Source organism: Talaromyces atroroseus (genome assembly GCF_001907595.1).
Source record: "Talaromyces atroroseus strain IBT 11181 chromosome Unknown scaffold_20, whole genome shotgun sequence".
Taxonomy (NCBI): Eukaryota; Fungi; Ascomycota; class Eurotiomycetes; order Eurotiales; family Trichocomaceae; genus Talaromyces; species Talaromyces atroroseus.
This window is the reverse complement of record NW_017971452.1, coordinates 177,757-200,650: the sequence shown is the minus strand read 5'-3', so window position 1 is coordinate 200,650 and position 22,894 is coordinate 177,757. Positions and strand designations below refer to the sequence as shown.

The 22,894-nt window shown below is 49.8% G+C and overlaps 11 protein-coding genes across 11 annotated transcripts; 6 read left to right on the top strand and 5 right to left on the bottom strand.

Annotated features, from left to right (window-relative positions):
• Positions 1 to 1,024: 1,024 nt before the first annotated feature.
• UA08_09312 (hypothetical protein) lies at positions 1,025 to 2,880 on the top strand (the record flags this gene model as incomplete). The annotated part of the gene is made up of 7 exons (XM_020265241.1): positions 1,025 to 1,366; positions 1,444 to 1,471; positions 1,552 to 1,613; positions 1,664 to 1,703; positions 1,760 to 1,982; positions 2,123 to 2,510; positions 2,590 to 2,880. The coding sequence occupies 7 exons, from the start codon at positions 1,025 to 1,027 to the stop codon at positions 2,878 to 2,880; spliced, it is 1,374 nt and encodes a 457-aa protein (XP_020115547.1).
• Positions 2,881 to 3,199: 319 nt separating this feature from the next.
• On the bottom strand, positions 3,200 to 4,272 carry UA08_09311 (hypothetical protein; the record flags this gene model as incomplete). Its single annotated transcript, XM_020265240.1, has 2 exons — positions 3,200 to 4,038; positions 4,110 to 4,272. The coding sequence occupies 2 exons, from the start codon at positions 4,270 to 4,272 to the stop codon at positions 3,200 to 3,202; spliced, it is 1,002 nt and encodes a 333-aa protein (XP_020115548.1).
• A 1,243-nt stretch (positions 4,273 to 5,515) lies between these two features.
• On the top strand, positions 5,516 to 8,433 carry UA08_09310 (hypothetical protein; the record flags this gene model as incomplete). Its single annotated transcript, XM_020265239.1, has 3 exons — positions 5,516 to 6,494; positions 6,762 to 6,862; positions 6,973 to 8,433. 3 exons carry the CDS (start codon positions 5,516 to 5,518, stop codon positions 8,431 to 8,433), a joined length of 2,541 nt encoding a protein of 846 aa, XP_020115540.1.
• Positions 8,434 to 8,678: 245 nt separating this feature from the next.
• Positions 8,679 to 9,134, top strand: UA08_09309 (hypothetical protein; the record flags this gene model as incomplete). Its single annotated transcript, XM_020265238.1, has 2 exons — positions 8,679 to 8,902; positions 8,966 to 9,134. 2 exons carry the CDS (start codon positions 8,679 to 8,681, stop codon positions 9,132 to 9,134), a joined length of 393 nt encoding a protein of 130 aa, XP_020115549.1.
• A 90-nt stretch (positions 9,135 to 9,224) lies between these two features.
• Positions 9,225 to 10,157, bottom strand: UA08_09308 (hypothetical protein; the record flags this gene model as incomplete). Its single annotated transcript, XM_020265237.1, has 1 exon — positions 9,225 to 10,157. The coding sequence occupies one exon, from the start codon at positions 10,155 to 10,157 to the stop codon at positions 9,225 to 9,227; it is 933 nt and encodes a 310-aa protein (XP_020115550.1).
• A 461-nt stretch (positions 10,158 to 10,618) lies between these two features.
• On the bottom strand, positions 10,619 to 11,286 carry UA08_09307 (hypothetical protein; the record flags this gene model as incomplete). The annotated part of the gene is made up of 2 exons (XM_020265235.1): positions 10,619 to 10,836; positions 10,899 to 11,286. 2 exons carry the CDS (start codon positions 11,284 to 11,286, stop codon positions 10,619 to 10,621), a joined length of 606 nt encoding a protein of 201 aa, XP_020115551.1.
• A 757-nt stretch (positions 11,287 to 12,043) lies between these two features.
• On the bottom strand, positions 12,044 to 12,835 carry UA08_09306 (hypothetical protein; the record flags this gene model as incomplete). Its single annotated transcript, XM_020265234.1, has 1 exon — positions 12,044 to 12,835. One exon carries the CDS (start codon positions 12,833 to 12,835, stop codon positions 12,044 to 12,046), a length of 792 nt encoding a protein of 263 aa, XP_020115552.1.
• Positions 12,836 to 13,253: 418 nt separating this feature from the next.
• On the top strand, positions 13,254 to 13,845 carry UA08_09305 (hypothetical protein; the record flags this gene model as incomplete). The annotated part of the gene is made up of 2 exons (XM_020265233.1): positions 13,254 to 13,724; positions 13,801 to 13,845. 2 exons carry the CDS (start codon positions 13,254 to 13,256, stop codon positions 13,843 to 13,845), a joined length of 516 nt encoding a protein of 171 aa, XP_020115562.1.
• A 588-nt stretch (positions 13,846 to 14,433) lies between these two features.
• Positions 14,434 to 15,972, top strand: UA08_09304 (hypothetical protein; the record flags this gene model as incomplete). The annotated part of the gene is made up of 1 exon (XM_020265232.1): positions 14,434 to 15,972. The coding sequence occupies one exon, from the start codon at positions 14,434 to 14,436 to the stop codon at positions 15,970 to 15,972; it is 1,539 nt and encodes a 512-aa protein (XP_020115563.1).
• Positions 15,973 to 16,988: 1,016 nt separating this feature from the next.
• Positions 16,989 to 20,300, top strand: UA08_09303 (hypothetical protein; the record flags this gene model as incomplete). The annotated part of the gene is made up of 1 exon (XM_020265231.1): positions 16,989 to 20,300. The coding sequence occupies one exon, from the start codon at positions 16,989 to 16,991 to the stop codon at positions 20,298 to 20,300; it is 3,312 nt and encodes a 1,103-aa protein (XP_020115556.1).
• A 503-nt stretch (positions 20,301 to 20,803) lies between these two features.
• UA08_09302 (hypothetical protein) lies at positions 20,804 to 21,608 on the bottom strand (the record flags this gene model as incomplete). Its single annotated transcript, XM_020265230.1, has 2 exons — positions 20,804 to 20,847; positions 20,906 to 21,608. 2 exons carry the CDS (start codon positions 21,606 to 21,608, stop codon positions 20,804 to 20,806), a joined length of 747 nt encoding a protein of 248 aa, XP_020115557.1.
• Between the last annotated feature and the right edge of the window lie 1,286 nt (positions 21,609 to 22,894).

Here is a 22,894-nt window from a genome sequence, read left to right as displayed (position 1 = left end):
CGGTATGCCATTGAAGTACCAGTTGGGTCCCCATTGACGTGCAGATCTAGTAGTTCTAGTAGAATCATCTCTGGAAAGCTGATCATAAGAGCGACTTGGAGTCTGTGTCAAGGCAGCTGGGGAGGGCAAGCTCGTGGAAGGAAAGGGGCCTTCCCTGGCACTCACTAAGGTTGAAACTTGGCTTACGGTGAAGCTAGAACGGACTGGCGTCGGCGATGTCTCTGGGTTATCCAACGGCTGACCTGGCGTCTGTGGAGTGGAACCAACCCGTGACAAGGCGCCCTCAAGCTCCTGAATACGTTGGAACAACGTCTGTACATCGCTAGAATGCGGAAAGACGGAAGCTTTAGAATCGCGTACTTAAAAGTTCGTGTGTGGGATATCAGGTAGAGTTCAGACCTGTTACGCCGTTTCTTCCGTGGGTTCTCCCTCCGGAACGTGCATTCATAGCCTCGCTGATTGCACCTTTTACACGGGCCATCCGGGGTTGGAAGAGAGCACTGGACCTGAAAAGGAATCAGCATCCGCACAACTCATAATCCAAACTCAAGGAGATATATGCACCTTTTTTCTGTAACAAACGTCGCATGCCCTCTTCTGGTGCAAAGAACTCGCTGGGGTCATCGGAGCCGACTGATCAGCCAAACGGTGTTTCAAGTGTTTTTTCACTTGAGGAAATTGGTGAAGGTCCTCGGAGTTTTCGGAGGCCGCAGAAGGATCATGTGACATCACGGTGGAGAGTTGTCGGTATTTGATTGGCCCTTTGGAGCCCCACAAAATAAGCTTCGTTCCCGCAATGACCCACCCTCAATCTGCCAATAGAATTTGAGTCCATTTTTCTTGGATCGTCAGTTTCCAGCGGCGTTCGGAACCTGAAGACGCCGGATAGTGAGATTAACTCTTCAGCCAATTCTCTGCCATGATGCCAGACTTGGATTCTGATAGTCAGGTCCCTGGACCGCCTGACTCCGTAAGGGAGCGTTCTGTATACCTAATACAACGCTTTCTAGAAGCTGTGTGAACAATGGCCGCCCGTCATATCGAGCAACGCACGCCTGATGAGCACACACCTCTCATCGCCGGCCGTGAAAACATCGAAGCTGGAGTTTCAACTTTCTCTGGGGATGAGTATCATCATCCAGAAAGCCATCTCTCGACCAGAAATGTCCATCGTCTCTACATATCCCATTTCTTGTCGACATGGAACTCTCGCGTCTTCGAGTTCGGGGCTGTCCTGTACTTGGCTACAGTTTATCCCAGGACGCTACTTCCGATGTCCGTATACGCACTTGCCCGTGGCCTGGTAGCGGTTGTCTTTGCATCGGCTGTGGGCTACTACATCGATGTCGGGAACCGTCTACAGGTCGTTCGTGTTTCGATTGGCAGGTGTCCCACTGGAAGAAACAGGCAGTCGTGTGATCGACATCGCTAACAGGCTGATAGTGTTTCAACGACTTGTTGTGGCAGCATCGTGTGTTATATTCTACGTACTGGCGATTGGAATGCCCATGACACGAGTAGTGAACCTAATTCTGCTGGCGACCCTTACAGTCCTGGCTTGTGTTGAGAAGCTATCCTCTATCTTGAACATGGTATCCGTTGAGAAAGATTGGGTATGTTTACACACGAAGCCAGCAATTCCGTTACTGACAGAAACTTGCAGGTTGTTGTCGTTGCAGGGACCGATCATGCAGGCCTAAGAAGTATGCTCTGGAAACCCGATTCACGAATGGATCAGATCACGTCTAATCTAATACAGGATTGAATGCCCAAATGCGAGGGATTGACCTAGTCTGCAAGCTACTCGGTCCGCTGTTCATCGCTCTCATTGATGGCATATCAACGGAAACCGCCATCAATGTCAATTTGGGGATGAACGTCTGTTCGGTCGTTGTGGAGTACTACTCCATCGCCAAGGTAGGTCTTCAAGTCCAACCAGTTGCCTCCAGATTTGACTGGTCTTTGCTCACAGTCCATTCCAGGTATATGATGAAGTTCCAGAGTTACAGCATACAAAGAAAATGTCTCATAGATCCCGGCCAGAACTTACACAGCAGAATATCTTCGCACTTGTCCACAGAACTGTTTTTCGTTGTGCACAGCAAGCTCTGAAGAATTACAGTTACTATTTTCGGCATCCATACTTTCTCCCATCCTTTTCTGGGGCCTTATTGTACTTGACGGTCTTATCATTTGCAGGTCAGATGGTCACTTGGCTTTTGTCGACAGGTTATGACGCGGCACAAGTAGCCGTGGTAAGGACTTTGGCTGTCGGATTCGAGGTATTAGCTACATGGGTTGCTCCCTGGCTCATGGGGAAGATAGGACCCACGCGTGCTGGCCTCTGGCTCGTGAGTTGGCAGGTTACATGCTTGGCCAGTGGCCTCGCTATCTTTTGGCACTTTGATAGCCAGCCTTTTCTCTCGGCGTCTGGTCTCGTCGGTGGTGTGATTCTCAGCAGACTTGGCTTGCGAGGTTTTGATCTATGTGCGCAGATCTTGGTTCAAGAGGTGAGTTATTTGAGATCCTCTTGATGTCCAAATGCAGAGAGGTGGGTAGACAGACTCTGACTAGATTTATACTCTACAGGGCATTGAAGCCGAGGCGCGGGGATCCTTCTCATCAACTGAAGCCGCGTGGCAGAACCTATTTGAGATCTGCTCCTTCGTTTCCACCGTTATCTTCTCACGCCCAGATCAGTTCAAATGGCCAGTTTTAATTAGCGTAATTTCTGTCGCCCTTGCTGTTCTCCTTTACGCAATGTTCGTGCGGATTCAAAGAGGGCATCTAGTGCATTTTCCCAGTTGTTTTGGCCCCGAACGCCTGCACCGCTCCGGAGAACGAGCTCTCGAGAGGATCTCTTCCTTCTCGGATATCTGACCTTTCAAATTTTGACATGCATCTCAGACGTTAGTACGACGAAAGGAAATCTTTGTTGAAACAAGGCTCAAGTACATAGTGTGTGATAGCCATTGTACAGTCGTGGCCAAATTTGTATGTACGTCACACAGAACTCCATGATCATGTTGGAAACTGGGTTATAGGCGCAGTTTAAATACTATATTTCGAGGAATACTCTAGCGTTTGGTAACTCAGACTACATTGTAAATGCGCTCGTCTCTTCTGCGGGCGGATATCTTTGCCTTAAGTGTGGAGTAGAAATATTCTGCGCAACTAACTCGACAATGCCAGTTCGAATCTACGCAAATTCGAGCCTCCAGATGTCCCCAAGCCGGTTGTTCGACTCTCCCAGCCCGCCATGAACAATAACGACATTTGCGGCCGCGACATCAGCGTCAAACCAACCTCTTGCAACTGGAACTTCACCACCCTGTAGATCTACCTGTTCCCACTTCTTATCCGCAATGTCAAAGGCCCATACATCACCCAACATCTTTCCCGCACCCTGATGGCCCAATGAACTAGGATCTCGCTCTCCGAACAGTGTAACAAGGTAATATCGGCCGCTGGTGGAAAGTGGTAGTAACGCGCTGACACTCCGCGGCGCCGGGCCATCCCTCCCATCGGGAACATAAACGTGCGTGTCCCAAGAACGAGTCTCTGGAGTGTAGATGTCCAGAGTTCCACCATGCTCGGTTTTTCCGTCGAAGCCATTCATACGATACAATTTCCCATCGACGAATGCAATCGATGTGCCACCACGAGGTGGATCGGACGCCGGTGCAAGCTCAGTCCACTCCTTGCCAGGGACATTAAAGGCCCAGAGGTCTGAAAGTCGTCCTGATTCAGGGCATCCTGCATGGATATAAAGTGTATCTTTGCCGTCACTAGCCATACAATGATAGCTGCGAGCCGCCGGCACTGCAGCTGACTTCGTTCTAGAAGGTTGAATCAGACACCAAGTTTGCGTTGACGGGTCATATTCCCAGATTGCGCCTTGCTCTTCGATCGGAGCCATTGCCACGCCCCCACGGCCGGAGAATAGGTAGATTTTGCCATTGAGAGTTGCGGATGCTGATCCGACTCTAGCGGAGGGGCACAAAGATGCTTTAGGATGGGTATTTATCGAAGCAGTTGCTATAAAGTTCAGTGGTTAACATTGTTTGAGACCAGAGAGTTAGTTCCCTGTCATGGGCTTTGCAGCTTACTATCATCCAAGGACACAGCGTGCACGTCATTATCCCGAGGCTCACGAGGCCGTAGCTCTCCTCCGAAGATGTATGCTCGATCACCCACGACTGAGACAACTTGGGACGACCGTTGAAGGATATCGGCCTCTAGGAGCTTGTGGCACTTTGCAGTGATCGCCATGGGAGCTAAAAGCGAAACAGTGTGTTGCGAGGGTATGCACCGATAGTTGGAAGATGGAAACAAAATAGCATATTTATAGGCCTCAAATAATTCCGTGGTGGCCCAAAATTGGCCGCGGAATGGTGGGTGCGGACGTCATATCCTCGTGAACTTTTTTGCGTGAAGTCGTGAGGTTCCGAATCGCCGTTGCATCAGCTTTAATCTCGAAGCAACCAATCACTTTAACTATACAGTGCCGCCAGACGGCCTCCGAAACCTCCGGAGAAACAGGAGCTAATTCTTGGGGACTTGTCAACCGTCCAAAATTCTGATCGTTAACACATCGTACGACGTACGAACAGAGCCTCATTTCTCTTCATCCTCCAGTACATTGTATACGCGATCCACGTCGTTTTCGGATCACCAGTCTCCCTCGCGCTCGGAATAGCCAAGAACCTTTCTCCCTTGCCAATCTATTCGCACTTGGACTTGTAGCTGGAAGCCGTTCTCAAGAGTGGCTGGTTTATTTGGGAAATACGTTAATAAGCCGCTGCCGACGTCATGTAGTTTGATATGGGAATAATGTATTTCATTGCTTCCTATGGAGTATTCAGGCAGCATTGATTGTTTTTTTTCTTTTTTTTTTTTTTTTCCTTACAAAATTCCACACCAGTCGTGACCATTTTGTCGACTTGTTACTATGTATCTTGGTTTCTGTTAAGGAAAAGTTGGTCGTAATGCTTAGGCGAAACCCTTGGTGGTTGAGTGGTGCTACGGTGCAGAAAAAGGCTAGAGATCTCACCAACCAAGCCTAAAGAAAAAGAAAATACTAGATACAGGAAACAGACTGACACAATCTGATACTCAAACAATCTCGCCTCCAGCACCAGATTTCGTAACTTCCATGCAGCGGTGTTAGGGACTTAGGAGTTAGGCTCGCAACGGAGTATGCCGTTTTTTACCGGAAAGTTACCGGTATTCCCGAATACGCACATTAATCAGCAGCGCCTATGGAAACACAGAGGAGCCGCTCCGATTGGTTATATCCTTTACAAATCCTTTTCTTCTTACTTCTTTTCCAGATAAGGCAGGCAAGCTAACCACTTACAGCATATTGCATACTAGCTCATACGTGTTACAAACACGCTGTTATCTCAACAAGAGCAGATAGATATAAATACTTGCGACCGCTGAGATAGTTCTGAGTTACGGCCAACCCAATTTTTCTATTCTCTAACGAATAAAAAAATAAATAAAATTAATTATGCCACGAGTACTCGTTACAGGCGGCAGCGGCTTCCTAGCAAGCGCTGTCATTGACACGCTGCTGGCTCGTGGTTATTCAGTCGTTACAACTGTTCGATCGCATGAAAGGGCCAACCAGCTGCGCGCAGACCGACCAGGTGTCTCGCCCGCTCAGCTTGACTATGCCATTGTGGATGACATTGCGCGACTAGGCGCTTTTGACGCCGCTGTCCAACAAAGCCCTCCCCTCGACGCCGTTATCCACACGGCCAGTCCGTTCCACTACCGCATCGACGACCTCAAGAGGGACATGCTCGATCCGGCGGTGAACGGCACAGTGGGCGTGCTGCAGTCGATTCACAAGTACGCACCGACCGTCAAGCATGTTGCAATTACATCCAGCTTTGCCTCCATGTACAACAATCCGAATAAACCGACCGGCTCGACATACAATGAAGACGACTGGAACCCGGTTACCTGGGATACTGCGCTGAGCCCGGAACACTCAGCCGGCCAGGCTGGCTATCGTACCTCCAAGGCCCTGGCTGAGAAGTCCGCTTGGGAGTTTGTCAAGGAGAACAAGCCGTCGTTTTCGTTGACTGCGTTGAATCCTCCGCTCATCTTTGGCCCCGTCAAGCCCAACACTAGCTCTCTACAAAACATGAACACCTCGAATGCTCGCTTCGTGGAGTTCATTACTGGGGCTGTAAAGGAAAAGTGTCCGCCTACGGGAAGCCTGTTCTGGGTCGACGTGCGCGATGTGGCTTTGGCACATGTGTTGGCCATTGAGAAGCCCGAGGCCGCCGGGAAACGCTACTTTGTGGCTGCCGGCCCCTTCTCCAATGTCGAACTGGTTGCTTTTATTGGCGAGTCTTTCCCCAAGTACAAAGATCTGTTGCCTAGCGGAGAGGCATTGGTTCCAGGCCAGTATCCGAAGGGAGGGCCGCCGTACAAGGTGGATAATTCACGGTCGGTTGCCGAACTGGGATTGACGTATCGTACGTTGAAGGAGAGCGTCGAGGATACAGTGAATAGCATTGCGGCTTTGTTCAACAAGGCTTGATGTATATATCTGGTCAAGTATTCCGTGATGTGTAGATCCCCATATATATATATATATATATATCTACCTCTATATGACGTGAAATTGATTTAATGAGAGGAAACCGTGCACAATTTACAAAGTGGGAAAAATTTAGAGTGCTACTTCAGTATTTTATTGATCAGAACCATAGGTTAAACTAATTGCGTAAACTAATTGCAAGGGTCCCTTGAGGAAATTGCTGCGCAGCCGAATCAGAATCGCCGTGACGTGCCTGAGGCATTCGATGGCGACAACAGTGTGGCCCAATCAGGAAATCCCAGGGTGCTTGTGCTCGCTGGCATTTATATCAATACAAATAATTGTATCTGAAGCAACCCCAGACCTTAATATTTTTTTTTATCACGAGCAGACAATTTTATCGACCTCCTTAGGAAAACACCATAATCATGGCGGAAGACAGCAGCACATCCAAAAAACAAATCATCCTCAATGCGTTCGTTATGAACACTCCCGGGCATCAGTCGCCAGGACTTTGGCGTCATCCCCGCAATAAGACGGCTCAATACAAAAAGCTTTCTTTCTGGACGGATCTCGCGCAATTGCTAGACAAGGCCGGCTTTCATGCAATGTTCATCGCCGACACGCTAGGTCCGTACGACGTCTACAAGGGGCCTGCGAATGTCGTGCCAGCACTGGCGTCTGGTGCACAATTCCCAGTAAATGATCCTCTGTATTTGGTCCCGGCAATGGCCTCGATCACTAAAAATCTGATCTTCGGCGTGACCGCCAGTCTTACATATGAAAAGCCGTATGCACTCGCACGAAGATTTTCTACAGTCGACCACCTCAGCGAAGGCCGAGTGGCGTGGAACATTGTCACTTCGTACCTTGACAGTGCCGCTAGGAACCATGGTCTGAAAGAGCAGATTCCCCACGACGAGCGCTATGCAATTGCGCATGAGTACATGGAAGTCGTGTACAAGCTCTGGGAAGGCAGCTTTCGTGACGACGCCGTTATCGAGGACAGGGAAGCTCATACCTATATAGCGAGCGACGCCGTGCGACAGATTAACCACAAAGGGAAATACTTTGAGGTTCCTGGGCCTCACTTTTGCGAACCGTCCCCGCAACGCACTCCTTTCCTGTTCCAGGCAGGCGTCTCTGAGGCAGGAAACGGGTTTGGCGGGAAGCACGGAGAAGCCATCTTTATCGGCGGTCAGACGCCTGATGCAGTTCGCGCTACAGTTGACAATATCCGAGGCATTGCAAAGAAGGAAGGCCGCGATCCGAAAAATATCAAGATCATACTGGCCATCTGTGTCATCGTGGCTGCAACTGATGAAGAAGCCAAGGCGAAACGCGAAGAGTACCTGAGCTACGCAGATTTTGAAGGTGCTTATGCATTGTTTGGTGGATGGACGGGGGTTGACCTGTCCAAGTATTCCGACGAGGAGAACTTTCTAGTAACAGACTCGCCTCGCGTCCAATCTCTGATCCGCCGCTGGGCAGCCTCGGTGCCGGGGACAGAGAACCAGCCCTGGACCAAGCAGACCATTGCCGAGTATCTGAGCGTCGGCGGCCTGCAGGCAAAGTTGATCGGAAGTCCAACCACCGTGGCTGACCAACTCGAGCAATGGGTCGAATCGACCGACGTGGACGGCTTCAACGTGATTCATATAACAAACCCAGGCTGCTTCGAAGACATTGCCGAGCTTCTCATCCCCGAGCTGCAGCGGCGTGGACGGTTTAGAAGCCATATCGAACAGGAAGGGGCCACTGCGCGCGAGGTCTTCATCGGATCGAAGAGGCTGCCTGAAGACCATCCAGGAAGCAAATACAAGTGGCGTGCAGGGGAAGAGAGGCCAGCTTATCAACAAGAGCTGTCATCGTAGCTTGCTTAGTAGACCGGGCAAATAGTTCCATATTCATTTGTTCAAATACAAAACATCAAAACATCATACATAAATTTGAACTTTCGCTGAGCGTGCTGCAGTGCCACGATGGCGCGATAGTAAGCCAGCGTGGTCTCACCCAAGCAAAATAAACTAACTGTTTGGTGGGGTCGTTCGCATTTTCTCTTCGTCCCTCCGCTGCAAATTTCTGACCATAAAGTAAACCGTATACCAACAAAAACACAATGCCGATATCAACGAATTTCAAGCTGCCCAGCTCGGTGAACGCCTTGGATCTGCCCACCGAGACAAACGCGGCAGTCTTCATTGCTTTCCTGGCTTCTACCGACCCGACAACAGGCAGACCGTGGTGTCCCGACGTGGTGGCCGCATTGCCGCATCTTCGAGCTGCGTTTTCCGACAGTACAGGGCCGGAGGTGGCTTTTGTCGAAGTTGGACTACGGCCGGAGTATGTGGTTTACCCAATATCTTCTGTTTGACCAAGAGCCTCTTTGCTAACTGTACGCAAAAGGTGGAGAGATCCCTCTAATATCTACCGAACCAAGTGGAATGTGAACAGCGTCCCGACTTTGGCGCGCTACGAACGAATCTCTGGCAAGCCACAGGAGGTTGCTCGCTTAGTTGAAGGGGAAATTCTTGACTTGAAGCGGCTCGACAAGTTTATTCGTGGGTCGATTTGAAGGACGACCGCAGTATGTATTGCATTACTTGCGAGGAACAGGTTCATAATATCTGTCCTATATTTATTTCAACAGCTAGAAATCTGATAATCAAGACCCTTCCTTCGCGGCAATGATCTCCGTGTACATTTTCTCCCACACCTTCACTCGAAAATATATGTCGGCATGTGTCCCCTCCGGCACGACGATGATCTTCCAATCTGCTTTCTGAAGATGTTCCACCATTCGATGCACACTTTCTGGCCCAAAGAACACATCGCCATTGGTAGTGAACCACGTCGGATCAATCGGGCAATCCTTGTAGAGCCGCATCAGCGTGTCATTCGTGATGCCTTCAAATCTCTCGTAGCCAATCCGGTAGTCAATATCAAGTCTTTCGCGCGCAGCTTTCTGATCCCGGAATTGCGTCCGAATATGCTGAGCTACAAGCCTTTGACGTGCTTTCGGCGCAACAAGTGCATTTTCCGCATCTCCTTCAGGTTCTTCCTTTCCGAAAATGCCGACAAAAGCGCTTGCAATCCAGGTGTCGCCAAGCGAAGAGTCCAATTTGGTCACCATTCTGAACAGACTATTCGGCATCGTGCACATCCACTCCATAAGCTTAGAGCCAGTATACGGAGCAGGTATATGTGTACAAACAAAGAACAAGTTTGTTAGTCTTTTAGCACCTGCATGTCTTGCCAAATCGAGCAGCTGGTAGACCCCGGCGGAGTGCGCAGCAATGGCGAATCGTTGAATGTGCAGAAAATCCAAAAGCTCGAGCGTAATCTCGCTGAGCTCCGAGATGAGCTGTTGGCCGCTGCGTGCGACATCGTCTCCCTGCGTCCATCGGTCGACGCAAAGAACCGATAAATCAGGGTGAGATTCCACGAAGGGCTGGAAAACATTCACTGCAAGAGAAGCATCGGCAGCACCGTAGCAGAATAGAAGCGTATGAGCCGCACCTTCATTAAGATGCAAATAAGAGACGTTCCGGCCAGGGTGTGAAGGCGAATTGAAAATGACAGGCTGATGAAGGGACATGTTGTTGGTTACAGACGGAGATCGCAGAATGAATCAATATAATCGGAGAGTAGAATCAATCGTGACTTTAGGTGGAAGTTCCAGGGGTTTTCACTGAGCTAAAATAAATAATGTTGCATATCTGCCTCGGGGACCCGATATAGCGCCCTATCACCTTTGCTGCCTATTTTCTACCACTCTAGATCCTCTAGTGTGTGCATATACTTTCAAGGTTTTGGGTCTAGAGGGATTCCTGGCAAATAATGTTTGTTCGTTTTTGTTGGTTTGGACGCTCGGCTCGGCTCTCAGATGAAAAACATCTCCCGAGCTTCCGACTAGATATATAAAGCTAAGTATAAAACCTCAATATTTATCATATCATAATGTAGAGACAAGGAAGAGCTTTTGATAACAATGTGAGAATAGACCTCCAATCTTTCGCCAGTGATTACTGTACTCATTGCCTCGCATAGTAGGACAACTCAAGCCGATCTGGCCTTTCGGACCAAAACCGCGTATTCGTTGCCCGGTGCTTGACGAGCTTCGAAACCGAATCTCTGGTACAACGATGCCCCGACATCAGAAGCATCTACATACACCGCGACTCCCTCCTGGTCGGCCAGATCACAACCCCATTTCACCAGCATCGATCCGGCTCCTTTGCCCTGGTAAGCCGGGTGAGTGACGACCGTGTCCAGAACTAGCATGCTGTCAGTCGAAACGCATTCCGTTTTCTCATCTATCATAGGAGATTATACATACAGTAATGAGGCTCCGTGCCCATCAGCCGTCTTCTGGTCCCGTCGGACTGCTCCATGAATAGATCGCACGCTGTGTGATCCATATCTGCATGCCATGCGGGATACCGTGGACCACGCTCTTCAAGGCTGGCTCGGTCCCAGCGCGCATAGGCAACCATGGCACCTCCAGAAGTCTCCACGACTTTGATGAAGTGCGAGTGCTGCTGCCTGTTCAAATAGTCATGTCGGTAGACGTCGATCCACCATTGCCGAGCTCCAACGGTGTCCGGCATCATCTTCTGCGATTCCTCACCCTGGAACGCGGCATAATTCATAGCGATGGCATCGGGAATATCATCCAAGGTAAATTTTTCGACTTTCATAACCGGAGTGGTGTCGAGGGAGCCCATTGTGATAAATAACCTGTGTATGCAGACCTTGAAAAGGGAGTAGTGGTTTCCAGTGGATCGTGGTCAGGGGTCAGGATTGATGAGAAGAAACGTGCTTCAACGACGTAGAATCAGGGTCTTTTGTCTTCTTTAACGGGTGGCGTATGAAAGCCTGCCCGTATCAGAAAGCAAGGGGGACAAAAATGAAAACAAGAAGAGGTAAAAAGGACCATCGTATTTCCACACTAGGATCTTGATTCGGTGCTTTAAACAAGTCAGTCTACTATATGCCAACTAATAATTATTGTGATGGCTTGTATGATGGCTTATATGCACACTTATTTATAGACTGCATTACACGCTATGCCATGCATTGCCTTTAGTTACGGTTTAGGGTTTATGAAGAATCCTAAGTCTGGTAGAGTGTTATATTAGAGGGTGAGTTTGGCACAGTATCGTGGATATTCGACACAGTGAGCCACCGTCGTCTCTCCCTCGTGGAATGATGTCCTGAGGTACTCAGCGCCATAGCCCAAGATGATGACTTGACGAAGTTTGACCTGATATCGCGCTGCTGATGTACTACTAGAGCTATCTCATTTAGGGATCGGATGACGATAAAGGTAAAATAGATCAATACACCGAGGAAGAATATTTTCATTGCATGAGACGGGAGCCTCCTAGCCACATATGTAATAACGACACAGTATCTTAACTTCATACATGTATCCCATGGAACTGATATATCTCGTAATATAACTACCATCCTGACTCTCCTTTAAACTAGGTCATACCCTGCATCTACCGGAACAAAGGCACCCGTGATATAAGAGGACGCGTCAAGAGCTAACCATAGGGCCGCCTGGGCAATCTCATCTGGCTGTGCAAATCGACCAAGGACACCAATGCGAGATGCCATATCAGCCTCAGTGAGTCCCAGCTTCTGGAGCCCCGTGGCCGTCAATTCCGTCATTGTGCCCCCGGGACTCAGGGCATTGACCCGGATCTTATGTGCTCCGTTCTCCATGGCCGCAGACCGAGTCAAACCTAAGACTCCATGCTTGGCTGCCGTATACGCGGGCATCATGGGCCCCGGCTTGCGGATTGTGGCTGAGGCCATGTTGATGATTGAGCCGCCGGAGCCTTGCGCGATCATAGCCTGGAGCTCCCACTTCAGACACAGGGCGACACCCGTGAAATTGACCGAGATGAGTCGGTTCCAGTAGTCCTCGTCTAGCTCAGAGATAGGCTTTGTATCGCACTGCATCGCGGCATTGTTGACGGCGATATCAAGTCTACCGAATCGCGTGACAGCCGCCTGAACCATGGCTTGCACGCTCTGGGATTTGGAGACATCCGTAGCCACAAACAGAGCCTGACCCCCAGCGGCCTGAATCTCAGCCGCTGCTTGCTTGCCCGCCGCCTCGTTGATCTCAGCGACGACGACGCTGGCTCCCGCGGCAGCAAACAGCACGGCGATGGCTTTGCCAATACCGCCGCCAGCACCGGTAACGATGGCGGTCTTCCCAGCCAAGGGGGTACTGGTTAGTAATTGCGGTGAGACGGTCATAATGAATGGGACTGGGAATGGATCTTTGCTTAGCCGAAAGCAGAGTTGGTTAAATGGGCCGGCAACTCTTGTTTTTGAAGAAAAGATTCCACCGCCATTTCCTCTAATGCTGTTCCACGCACTCTTTGCTTATTGCAGCTGTTACACAGCATTCTTGGTGGGTATATTAGATGTTCATACATGCATAGAATGTGCCAACAAACACCGCAAGGGTTGCGATCTTCCCAGAGACGCGGCAGCAAGGGACGATGACATTCCCGCAGCTCAGTTTGGGACAGAAAAAAGCATGTTCCACTTTTGGTGTTCAGAATAGAAGACTGTCTGATGCGAGAACGTCTCCAACCATCAAGTCTGTATCTACACGACGCCCTACAAAATTTCTGGCGGTTGCAATTTGCCTTCTCGGCCTCCCAAAATTATGGCCCCCTACAATGTCATCATTTTCGATCTGGGAGATGTCCTGTTTACATGGTCTCAGCACACCGACACGAAGGTCTCCCCCAAGGTCATGCGAAAGATTATCACGATGCCAGCTTGGTTTGAATACGAAAAGGGCCTGCTCACACGGGATGCATGTTATGGCCAAGTAGGCAACGAGTTGGGCCTCCCAGCCTCGGAAATCGCCAATGCTTTCGAGCAAGCCCGGGACTCACTGCGCGAAGATCGAAAAATGACTGCATTCATTAGCCAGCTAAAAGCCAGAAAACCGAATTTACTGGTCTATGCCATGTCAAACATCTCTAGAGAAGATTACGACTTTTTGCGCACGGTCGAGGCTGACTGGTCCGTGTTCGATCGTGTGTTTCCCTCGGGCTACGCAGGCATGCGTAAGCCAGATGTTGAATTCTTCAAGCATGTTCTGAGTGAAATCTCGGCCAAGGCGGAGGAGGTAATTATGGTTGATGACAAGTTGGAGAACATCCAGGCGGCACGTTCATTGGGAATTCATGGCATTCAATTCACAGACCCGGCACAGGCTCGAGACCAGATACGGAGGCTTCTGGGCGTGAACTTCTATCTCTCTCTATATGAAAAAAAATTTCAATTTCTGCTTGTGTTGCTTTCTTCTTTACTTTTTGTTTTCCTGCATTACCGAGTTGCATAGAGATGTGTCACAGGATGTCAAATGCGATTGGATTGGAAAATTGTGCATATATAGATACAACAAGATTTAGGCATCTTTGCCCTAGCTTTCCAATGACGATCTTTGATACATCCCTAGAATGTCATGCGAGGATGCTAGAAAATGACGAAAGTACGTAGTACTTCAAGTCGATCCCTGCCCAGATTGTCTGCATATTTTATATGTACATATTTTGCATCTACATTTTTCTCCGGTTTAGCCCAGAAAAGGGTGAGAGTACATGCAGGAGAGCGACTGCGCGCATTTCTGCTTATTCTACTCATCGATGCTACTGATTAGTCATGCAGATATGTAATCTTTGCCCTATAGCTGACTGACCATGCTCGTTTGTCTTGGTTCCTGACTTGAAAAATTTATGACGAATCCAAACACCTTCCACTTCTTTTTGATATTCATACCCATTCATTGACACCAATAAACAATCGCGGTACACCTGTCGTTTAAAACTTTCGTTATGCAAGCTCTCTTGACCACGCTGGTCTGTGGCCTCGTAGTCCTGACTACTCTCTGGATCAAGACCAGGTTGAAAAACATCCCCCCCGGTCCGCCTCGTCTGCCTATTCTAGGCAATCTACACCAGTTTCCATCGGGTTCGGTGATCTCGACTTTTGACAAATGGCACAAGAAATACGGACCAATCGTGGGTTTGTCCCTGGGTAGCCAGACCTTGATCCTCCTAGGAAACATGGAGGTGGCGAAAGAGCTCTTTGGCAAGCGCGGCCGAATCTATAGCTCACGGCCGCGCATGGTGATGGGCAATGAGAACCTGACACAGAACAAACACACGGCCCTGCTCCCCTACGGACCCAAGTGGAAGATCCATAACCGCATCCACAACTCCATCCTGGCGGCGGGAAAAACGCAGCATTATACCGAGCTCATTGAGGGAGAAAGCATTCGGGTGCTGCACCATCTGATGCATACTAGCGAGTACAATCGATGCTACACGCGCTTCACATCGAGCATCATCTTTAGCCTCGTGTACGGCAAGCAGCTGCAGGGTGACGAGCCAGAGTTCCATGAAATGCTGCAGATTGCAGAGAACTTTGTGGCAGCCATCGCTGGCGGCACCTGGTTGGTCGACATATTCCCCTTCATCAACCGGTTGCCGAGCTTCCTCAACCCGTGGAAGCGTATGGGGAATCGCTTCCATGACCGAGCCATGCGCCTGTTTGAGTCCAATGCAACCCACGCTATGGGCACGAAGGCCTGGAACTTCACCAAACACGTCCATGCTGCCGAAGACACCAGCGGACTCACCGATCGGGAGGTCCTGTACATGATCGGTGTGCTGTTCGAAGCTGGCAACGATTCAACCTCCACCGTGCTGCGATTTTGTACTATGGCCGCCATTCTGTTCCCAGACGCGGTGAAACTGGCACAGGCAGAGCTCGACGCCGTTGTGGGCCCTTCGCGTCTCCCAAGCGTCGACGATCTGCCCCAGATGCCATACGTCAGTGCATTCATTAATGAGGTGTTGCGCTGGCGTCCCATTACGCCTGGTGGTGTGGTACATGCCAGCTCAGAGGATGACATCTTCATGGGCTACAAGATCCCACGAGGTTCCGTGCTCATGTTTAACCATTGGTCTGCCCACCTGGACGAGAAGACATACGATGACCCCTTGTCCTTCCGCCCAGAGCGCTGGCTGGAGAACGATAATCTGCCTCTCCATGCCTTCGGATACGGTCGCCGCGTCTGTCCCGGTCAGTATGTTGCCCGTAAGACCTTGGACGTCATGATCCCACGACTGCTCTGGGCGTTCGACTTCGAAGCTGGGTACGAGAACGGGGTGCGCGCTAAGATTGACCCTTACAATCTGCAGGAACTGGGAGCACTGCTGCGACCGGTGCCTTTCCCTGCTATCTTTAAGCCACGCGATGAGGCGCGTCGGGCTCTGATTGACAAGTCGTTTGCCAACCGTGATGCCAATCTCGATGGCATTCTCAACCGAATTGAGACCGCCATCTCTCGAGGTTCTGAGGTTAAATGAAAGCCATGTTAGCAGAAGCTTACCTGCTATAGCTGATGTACTTCACCTATTCTCATTCTAATAATTGTCACCATTATCTTTATGATTGTTGTTGTGTGTCAACCCGAGGCTTATTAGGGCTAGGGCTTTGCCCCAAGTTACCGGTGACGCTTCTTTTTGTTAAGGAACTTGGAAATTTCTAATGATTTTTACACTATCTACAAAGGTTAAAGACTAGTAAAAGTTGAGATCTAGTCCAAATCAAAGGTTTTTTTTTTTTTTTTTCCCTTTTTCTTAATTGTCAGCTTGAATGATTGTAGACGGCGTGTAGACATAAACAAGGGGCTTGCAGAGACATCTCCCATGTAGAGCTGTGCTCCCTCGTTTTGTGCCAGGTTAAAAGTTTTTCTTTATTGCTTCGAATTCTTTTGTAAGGCTGAAACGGCAATTTGATCTTCTATGTGACATTTTCCACCGCCTTCTGTACCCACGTAGTCATCAATAAGGTGAAAGGACTACAAAAGCTTGGAATGTAACAGAGTACAGAATGCCATTGTATTGAAAGCTTGGCGAATCTGGATAATATTCTACGTGGGATATCTGTATCCTGTTCTAGAGACTAACTCCAAAACTTGTTTGCGCAGTTGAATTCTTGGTTTACAACATCGATGCATGCAGTTCGGCTCACCGTTTATTTACGTACGATAGATCGCGCAGATCAGAGCCCAATTTCCTCCTTGCCCATCCCTCGCATGAACGGCTCCTTACACGACAGTTCTGAACATAGCAAGGGCAAGTGCTACGCATCATTCCCAACGTCGGTGAAGAGGGAATTGTTAGGCGCAGCTGAAAATGAGACGGAAGAACGGGCTTCAACAGAATGAGGATGAATGACGTCCATGATCTATCCCCCTTTATTTCCTCCAACGACATCAGATTATTCTTTGATTTCAGTTGCCTTGACTCAGCTGGTAACTGTGAGACCATCTCTTCAACTCCTCTACTTGCTTCAAAACATATAGCTATCATCACACACCATGGCCATAATTACACTACCTAAAGCGGATAACCTCAGTATTTCGGATCGTCAACAGCTCGCAGAGTGGAATGCTGCCGTCTCAGAAACCCAGGGACTATGTGCTGGGGACCTTTTTGCGCGTGTTTGCCAGGAGAAGCCAAACGCAACGGCCGTGGAGGCATGGGATGGCAAGCTAACTTTCCATGAACTGGATGTGAAATCCTCCATGCTTGCCCGGCTCTTGCTAAAGCAAGGTGTCGGACCCGAGGTATTTGTAGCAATCTGCTCAGACAAGTCATATTGGACTACCATCGCCGTCTACGCAGTGACCAAGGCCGGTGGTGCCTTTGCGCTCTTGGATCCCTCCCACCCGCTCACTCGCTTGCAGGAGATCACGAGCGATCTCCGAGCGCATCTGGTGCTTTGCTCCCCAGGTCGAGCAGAGCTCGCCAGCCAGCTGGCTGACGGTCTGTCCATGGTCATTCTCGACAACCGCCTGGAGGAAGAACTCGTGCAACTGGATGCCGGAGAACCGGTGCCATCCGTTAGCGTGAAGCCTCACCATCCTCTCTACGTCGTATTCACCTCGGGGTCGACCGGAAAGCCCAAAGGCACCGTTCTTACCCATGAAGCTATGACATCTGCTTTACTGGCCTACAAGGACGCTCTGCAGCTCGGCCCACATGCACGGGTGCTCCAATTCGCCTCGTACTCGTTTGATGTGGGCGTCTACGACCAATACTGGTCTATCTTGCCAGGCGGTTGTCTCTGCGTACCCTCGGATGACGACCGCCAGAATCGTCTGGAGGAAACCTTCAACAAGTGGCAGGCGAATTGGGTACAACTTACTCCATCGGTTTCACGGATCATAGATCCCCGCAATGTACCTTCGTTGAAGTACCTGGTCCTCGGAGGCGAGAGTCTCACACGCCGTGACCTTGATACTTGGAACCCCCATGTGCATGTGGTCGGCCTGTATGGTCCTGCCGAGTGCTCTATGGCTGTCACTGTGCAGACTTCTTTCACACCTTCTACACCCCTAGCCACTCTCGGCCATGCGTACGGGACAAGGTGCTGGGTGGTTGACGCACACGACCATACAAAACTGGTACCTGTAGGTGCCACCGGCGAACTAATCCTGGATGGGCAGATAGTCAGCCAGCGGTACCTCAACAACCCGCAGCAGAATGCCCGAGCCTTCATTCAAAACCCACCTTGGCTACCCTCAAACCGACCGTCCGACCGACTACTATATAAGACGGGCGACCTGGTACGGTATCAGTCTGATGGAACACTATACTTCCTAGGCCGGAAAGACACCCAGGTCAAGCTGCGTGGTCAACGCATCGAGCTCAGTGAGGTTGAACATCATGTCCGGCAGCATTTGACCGGCCGCCCTGAGGTCGTCGCAGAGGTCGTTGTGTCCCCCAACCGATCACCCTCGTTGAGCGTCTTCATCTTATCACCAACTTCTGACGATAAAGACGAGCTGTTCGGTCGCGCGGATGAGGCATTCAGAGCGCAGGTGCGAGAGCTACAATCCCAGGTTCGACAGAGTGTGCCGCGATATATGATCCCAGATGTGTATCTGCGTCTCAATCGTCTCCCCATGACCAAGACAGGAAAGACAGATCGCAGGCATCTACGCGACCAGGCAGCACAGCTCAATGCCGACCAATTGTCGCTCTACAGTGGTATGTCTAGTGCGGCCAGCAAGGCGATGCCGATTGGAGCAGCGGAGGAAATTATGCAAGGTCTCTGGGCCGACATCCTCGGGGTCTCGCAACTCAGTATTGGCCGCAACGATGGGTGGGTGTCGCTGGGAGGGGACTCCCTGCTGGCCATGAAACTCGTAGGCAAGGCACAGCATACACCGGGGCTGGCCAACTTCACCGTGCCGGACGTTTTCAACTCTCCTACTCTGGCAGACCTCGCAAGACTGACAACCATGGATTCAGCTTCCCGCCAGCTGCTCCCGCCCGTTGAGCCTTTCGGTCAGCTATCGTCAGCCGAAAGAACGGCTATTGTTCAAAAGGCGCAGGATCAATGTCAGCTGGCTCCCGGAGAAGCTATAGAAGATATCTATCCTTGCACAGTACTACAGGAACGTATAATCCGGCCGTCAGAGCAGCACCTGGGGAACTATACCCTGCGGATGGAGTTCTCGATGCCCGCTGACGTGGACGAGGATAGGCTGGCACGGGCCTGGAAGCACATGGTAGCCTGCCATCCCATTCTGCGCACGCGAATTATCGAGATTCAGCCTGAGCGGTGGTACCAAGCGGTAGTCCGTGAAGAGATTCCCCTCGACCGGCCGACAAGTCTGGAAAGCTACAACACCCAGAACGCAGATACCTGGGGCATCGGACGTCGTTTGGCATGTGCGGCCTTAAGCCAGGACAAGGGAACTTTGGTAGTGGTGCTGCATCACGCACTGTACGACCTGTATACCCTCACACAGCTCTTTCTTCACATGGATCAGGAGTACCGTGCAGAAGCACCATCCTCACCCAGCATCATTCCCTACAGTGCATTTGTGCGATGGACCCGGGAGATCGAGCCGCGCACCCGGAAGTTCTGGGCCAACATGTTTGAGGGCTTTCATGGTAGCATCTTCCCTCCGCTACCAACCCCGTCCCATCAATCTCTCGAGAACGCGGAACTACATCAGCACGTTCCCCTTGTAGCGGATGAGTTTACCGCATCCAACAAGCTGGCTCTCGCCCTGGCGATCGTAACTTCGTGGCATATTGGCGTGCCCGACGTCGCCTACGGCTTCACCATGGCTCGTCGCGGAGCACCTGTGCCGGACATCGCGGCTATGGTGGCGCCGGCGGCGACCATCTTGCCTGTCAGAGTGCAGTTAAACGAGGAGCTGAGCGTGCGAGCAAGTTTGCAACGCATGAGGCAACAATCTTTGGAAATGATGTCCGTTGAAGGCATCGAGGCCCGCGACATTGCTACCCTCAACCCTGGCGCTGCTGCCGCGGGTCAATTCCAGACACTGTTGCTCATTCAACCGGACATCTCTCAGGAGTTCCCTGGCCTGTTTACCCGTTGGCAGATGATTACCGATCGCATGCGAGCACAATGGGCGCTCATGCTGGCATGCTGGTTGTCGTCTGATTCTGTGACGCTGACGGCCAAATTCGATCGAGAGGTCATCAATCACGCGCAAGTACAAGGCTTTTTGGACGAGATGAAGGCTGTTATGGCTTTGTTGCACGACAGTCCGCAAATGTTGCTAAAGGACATTCATGACCACGTTCATAACGAGGCTAAAGTGCCAGTTCACGTTGTCGCCAAGCCAGTTGACTTGGTTGAAGTTTGAGAGGACACGCTGTTTGACATTGAGATTTTAGGTCTATTTCGGTGCTAGAGGTTCGATAACGACAAGAGACATATTTTGCTTATCATACATATAGGCACGCACGTTCTTTATATTGACTACGCCAGAGTTAGAATTTGACGATTTGTTTATTCCTAGACAATTGATTTCAAGCATTCCTTTCAACGAGACTTCCCAAACTTAGTCTAATGCTGGACCAGGTGCTACATGTTCGTATAAAAACATAATGCGTTATGACGCAGAGTAATAGGGCTTCTTCATTTTCTTCACGTTTTACATGCATGCTAAGATCATTGTGTTGAATATTGTGAACGTAGCTACTAGCTATAATACTTGGTAATGACTGTTCTTTAACATAATGACATCACTCTGGGTTCATTCCTTCATATTTTATACCATCATACCCTATCCTACGTGCTCAAGGGCTAGTGTCTCAACCTCCGACTTCATGGTTCTGAAAGCAGCTTTACTGAACCACGTTATGCTCAAGGCTGGGTGACCTGGAGGTTTTTGATTTCATAGTTTGTTTCTGGAAGTCCCTAGTTAGTATCCGCTAGGAAATTAAAGAACAGATTAAAGGAGCATACTTGATTTCGGCCCTGGACTGCCACTGCTTCCCTCCATCTGCAAATCAATAATCAACCACAATGGCTGTCCCACTAGGCCATGTGCATATTGATGAGCTGTTTGCTGTCCATCCATGTAGAATTTAATGCTCACATCACTTCCATTCTCATCTTCGAGCACAGCACGAATTGTGTGGAAGGATCCAGGATTATTGTACGGAATTTGAGTCACCTGCACAGCACTCGACGTGTTGAACGTGTTGAAGTTGATCATTCCGTTTCCTTTCCATTCGGCGATGTCAACCTCGGGGGGCCACGAGTTGGCGCCAGTTAGCCAGAAAGCAGGCCAGGTACCTTTGGCAACAGGGGCGATAAAATCGGCAGAGAAAGTCAGGCCACTACCTTGGGCGACAGTGAATTGTTGCTTTGCGTACACGGTACCAGAATCATAACTATACGGGGAGCTACCCGTATAGGTTGACCAAAGAGTCAAAGTTCCCGGTGACAAAATCTGAGAATGGCCACTCCACATAATGGCGGCTCCGTTATGAGTTTGTCCCCATGGATAATGGTATTCGAAGAACGTGGTGAGAGCAGAGGTGGAGTCGAAGCAGGACGTTGGAATGAGCGTTTGGCTTCGTTTCTCGAGGGCTGAGTCCGGATGGGGATGTGCCAGTGCCAAAGAAGGCAGCAGGGCGAGAAAGAAGGCGCCTGGGAAATGCATCGCCGAAAGTCCTATCTTTAGGGCGAAGAAAGGGCAAGAGGCTGTTGTTTTTTCGTGTATTCTTCTGAATAGCATCGCTCCTGCAACCGGCTGGTCACAAGCATTATATAGGCAATGTGCGTTTGAACGAAACCCAGGGGGAACGATCAACCTCCCCCTCAGTATTTGGCCACTCCGCTGCAAATGATTCAGATGAAGGGGGTTATGGTCTGTGAGTTATTATTACATAGCGTTGCATCAGTGTCGAGACGGGTAATTACAAACAACCCGAAATGCCGAAATGGGTAATTCGTGAGCTCACTCCGTATTGCATATAACCGACAATCACAATAATTCTGACTGTTAGTCTAGATTAGTTAGCCCTCAGGAGATAGTTCATAGTTGCCTAATTGAACACGGATGGCAAGTTCTTCAGTATTCTCTTGCTGTTTCTGAAGAGGGAGCCTTTTCTACGGTACTTGTCGAATGTTGCCAAGTCGGAAAGCATGCTCTGGGTATACACACACTGTAACTGCCAGGAAAAGGATATAAGCCGTCTCGCCAAGCAGGGCGAGAACGCCCCGCTAAGTGATTGAGCTCATTCCCCATATCCCAGGCATGTAGAAGAAGGCCATTTCCTGTGATAGAGGGCATGACATGCCAGGATAAAGATCACACGTAAGGCTTCGAGGTAGTGCCGTAAAGGGGAGAAGACAGAACGGAACACGCACAGCCTCGTTTGTCCACTATTATTAATTTAAATAAATGGCCGTTTTTATTGCACCAGGCTCGATTGCTACTCACCTTCACATGTAAAGCCACGCATGATTTGAGCACTAAGAGCATCTCGACAACCATCTAAAACTGTGTACAACAACAACAACAGTAGCCGCAGGATACCACTATTTACATTCGTTTTGCACGTACAGCTTCCCATGTAGCTATCGAACGCTGCGAAGGTAGCTAGGATAGCCACTGAGTTTGCAGTGCTCCTTGAGAAGTTAGTAAATCCTCAGCCGCACGCCTCCCTGTTATCTAGCTCATTTAGTTGATGGCCCACTTGCTGGGGATTCGTGTCGAGCTTTGATTTGAACAAATCCCGTTTCTGAATTCTCTTCTGACTTTCAAGATCCTTGCTCCCTCAGCTATTTGAGTTGTGTGCTATTCTGTTGCATCTGGCGCTGCAATTATTTTAAAAACAAGGAATAATGAAGCTTTCCTTGCTAAGACTGGTTAGGTGATGCAAGCATTGGTTGAGAAGTAGACTGAACGATCTTCAAATAAATCCAGATTACAAGTTGTAGTCC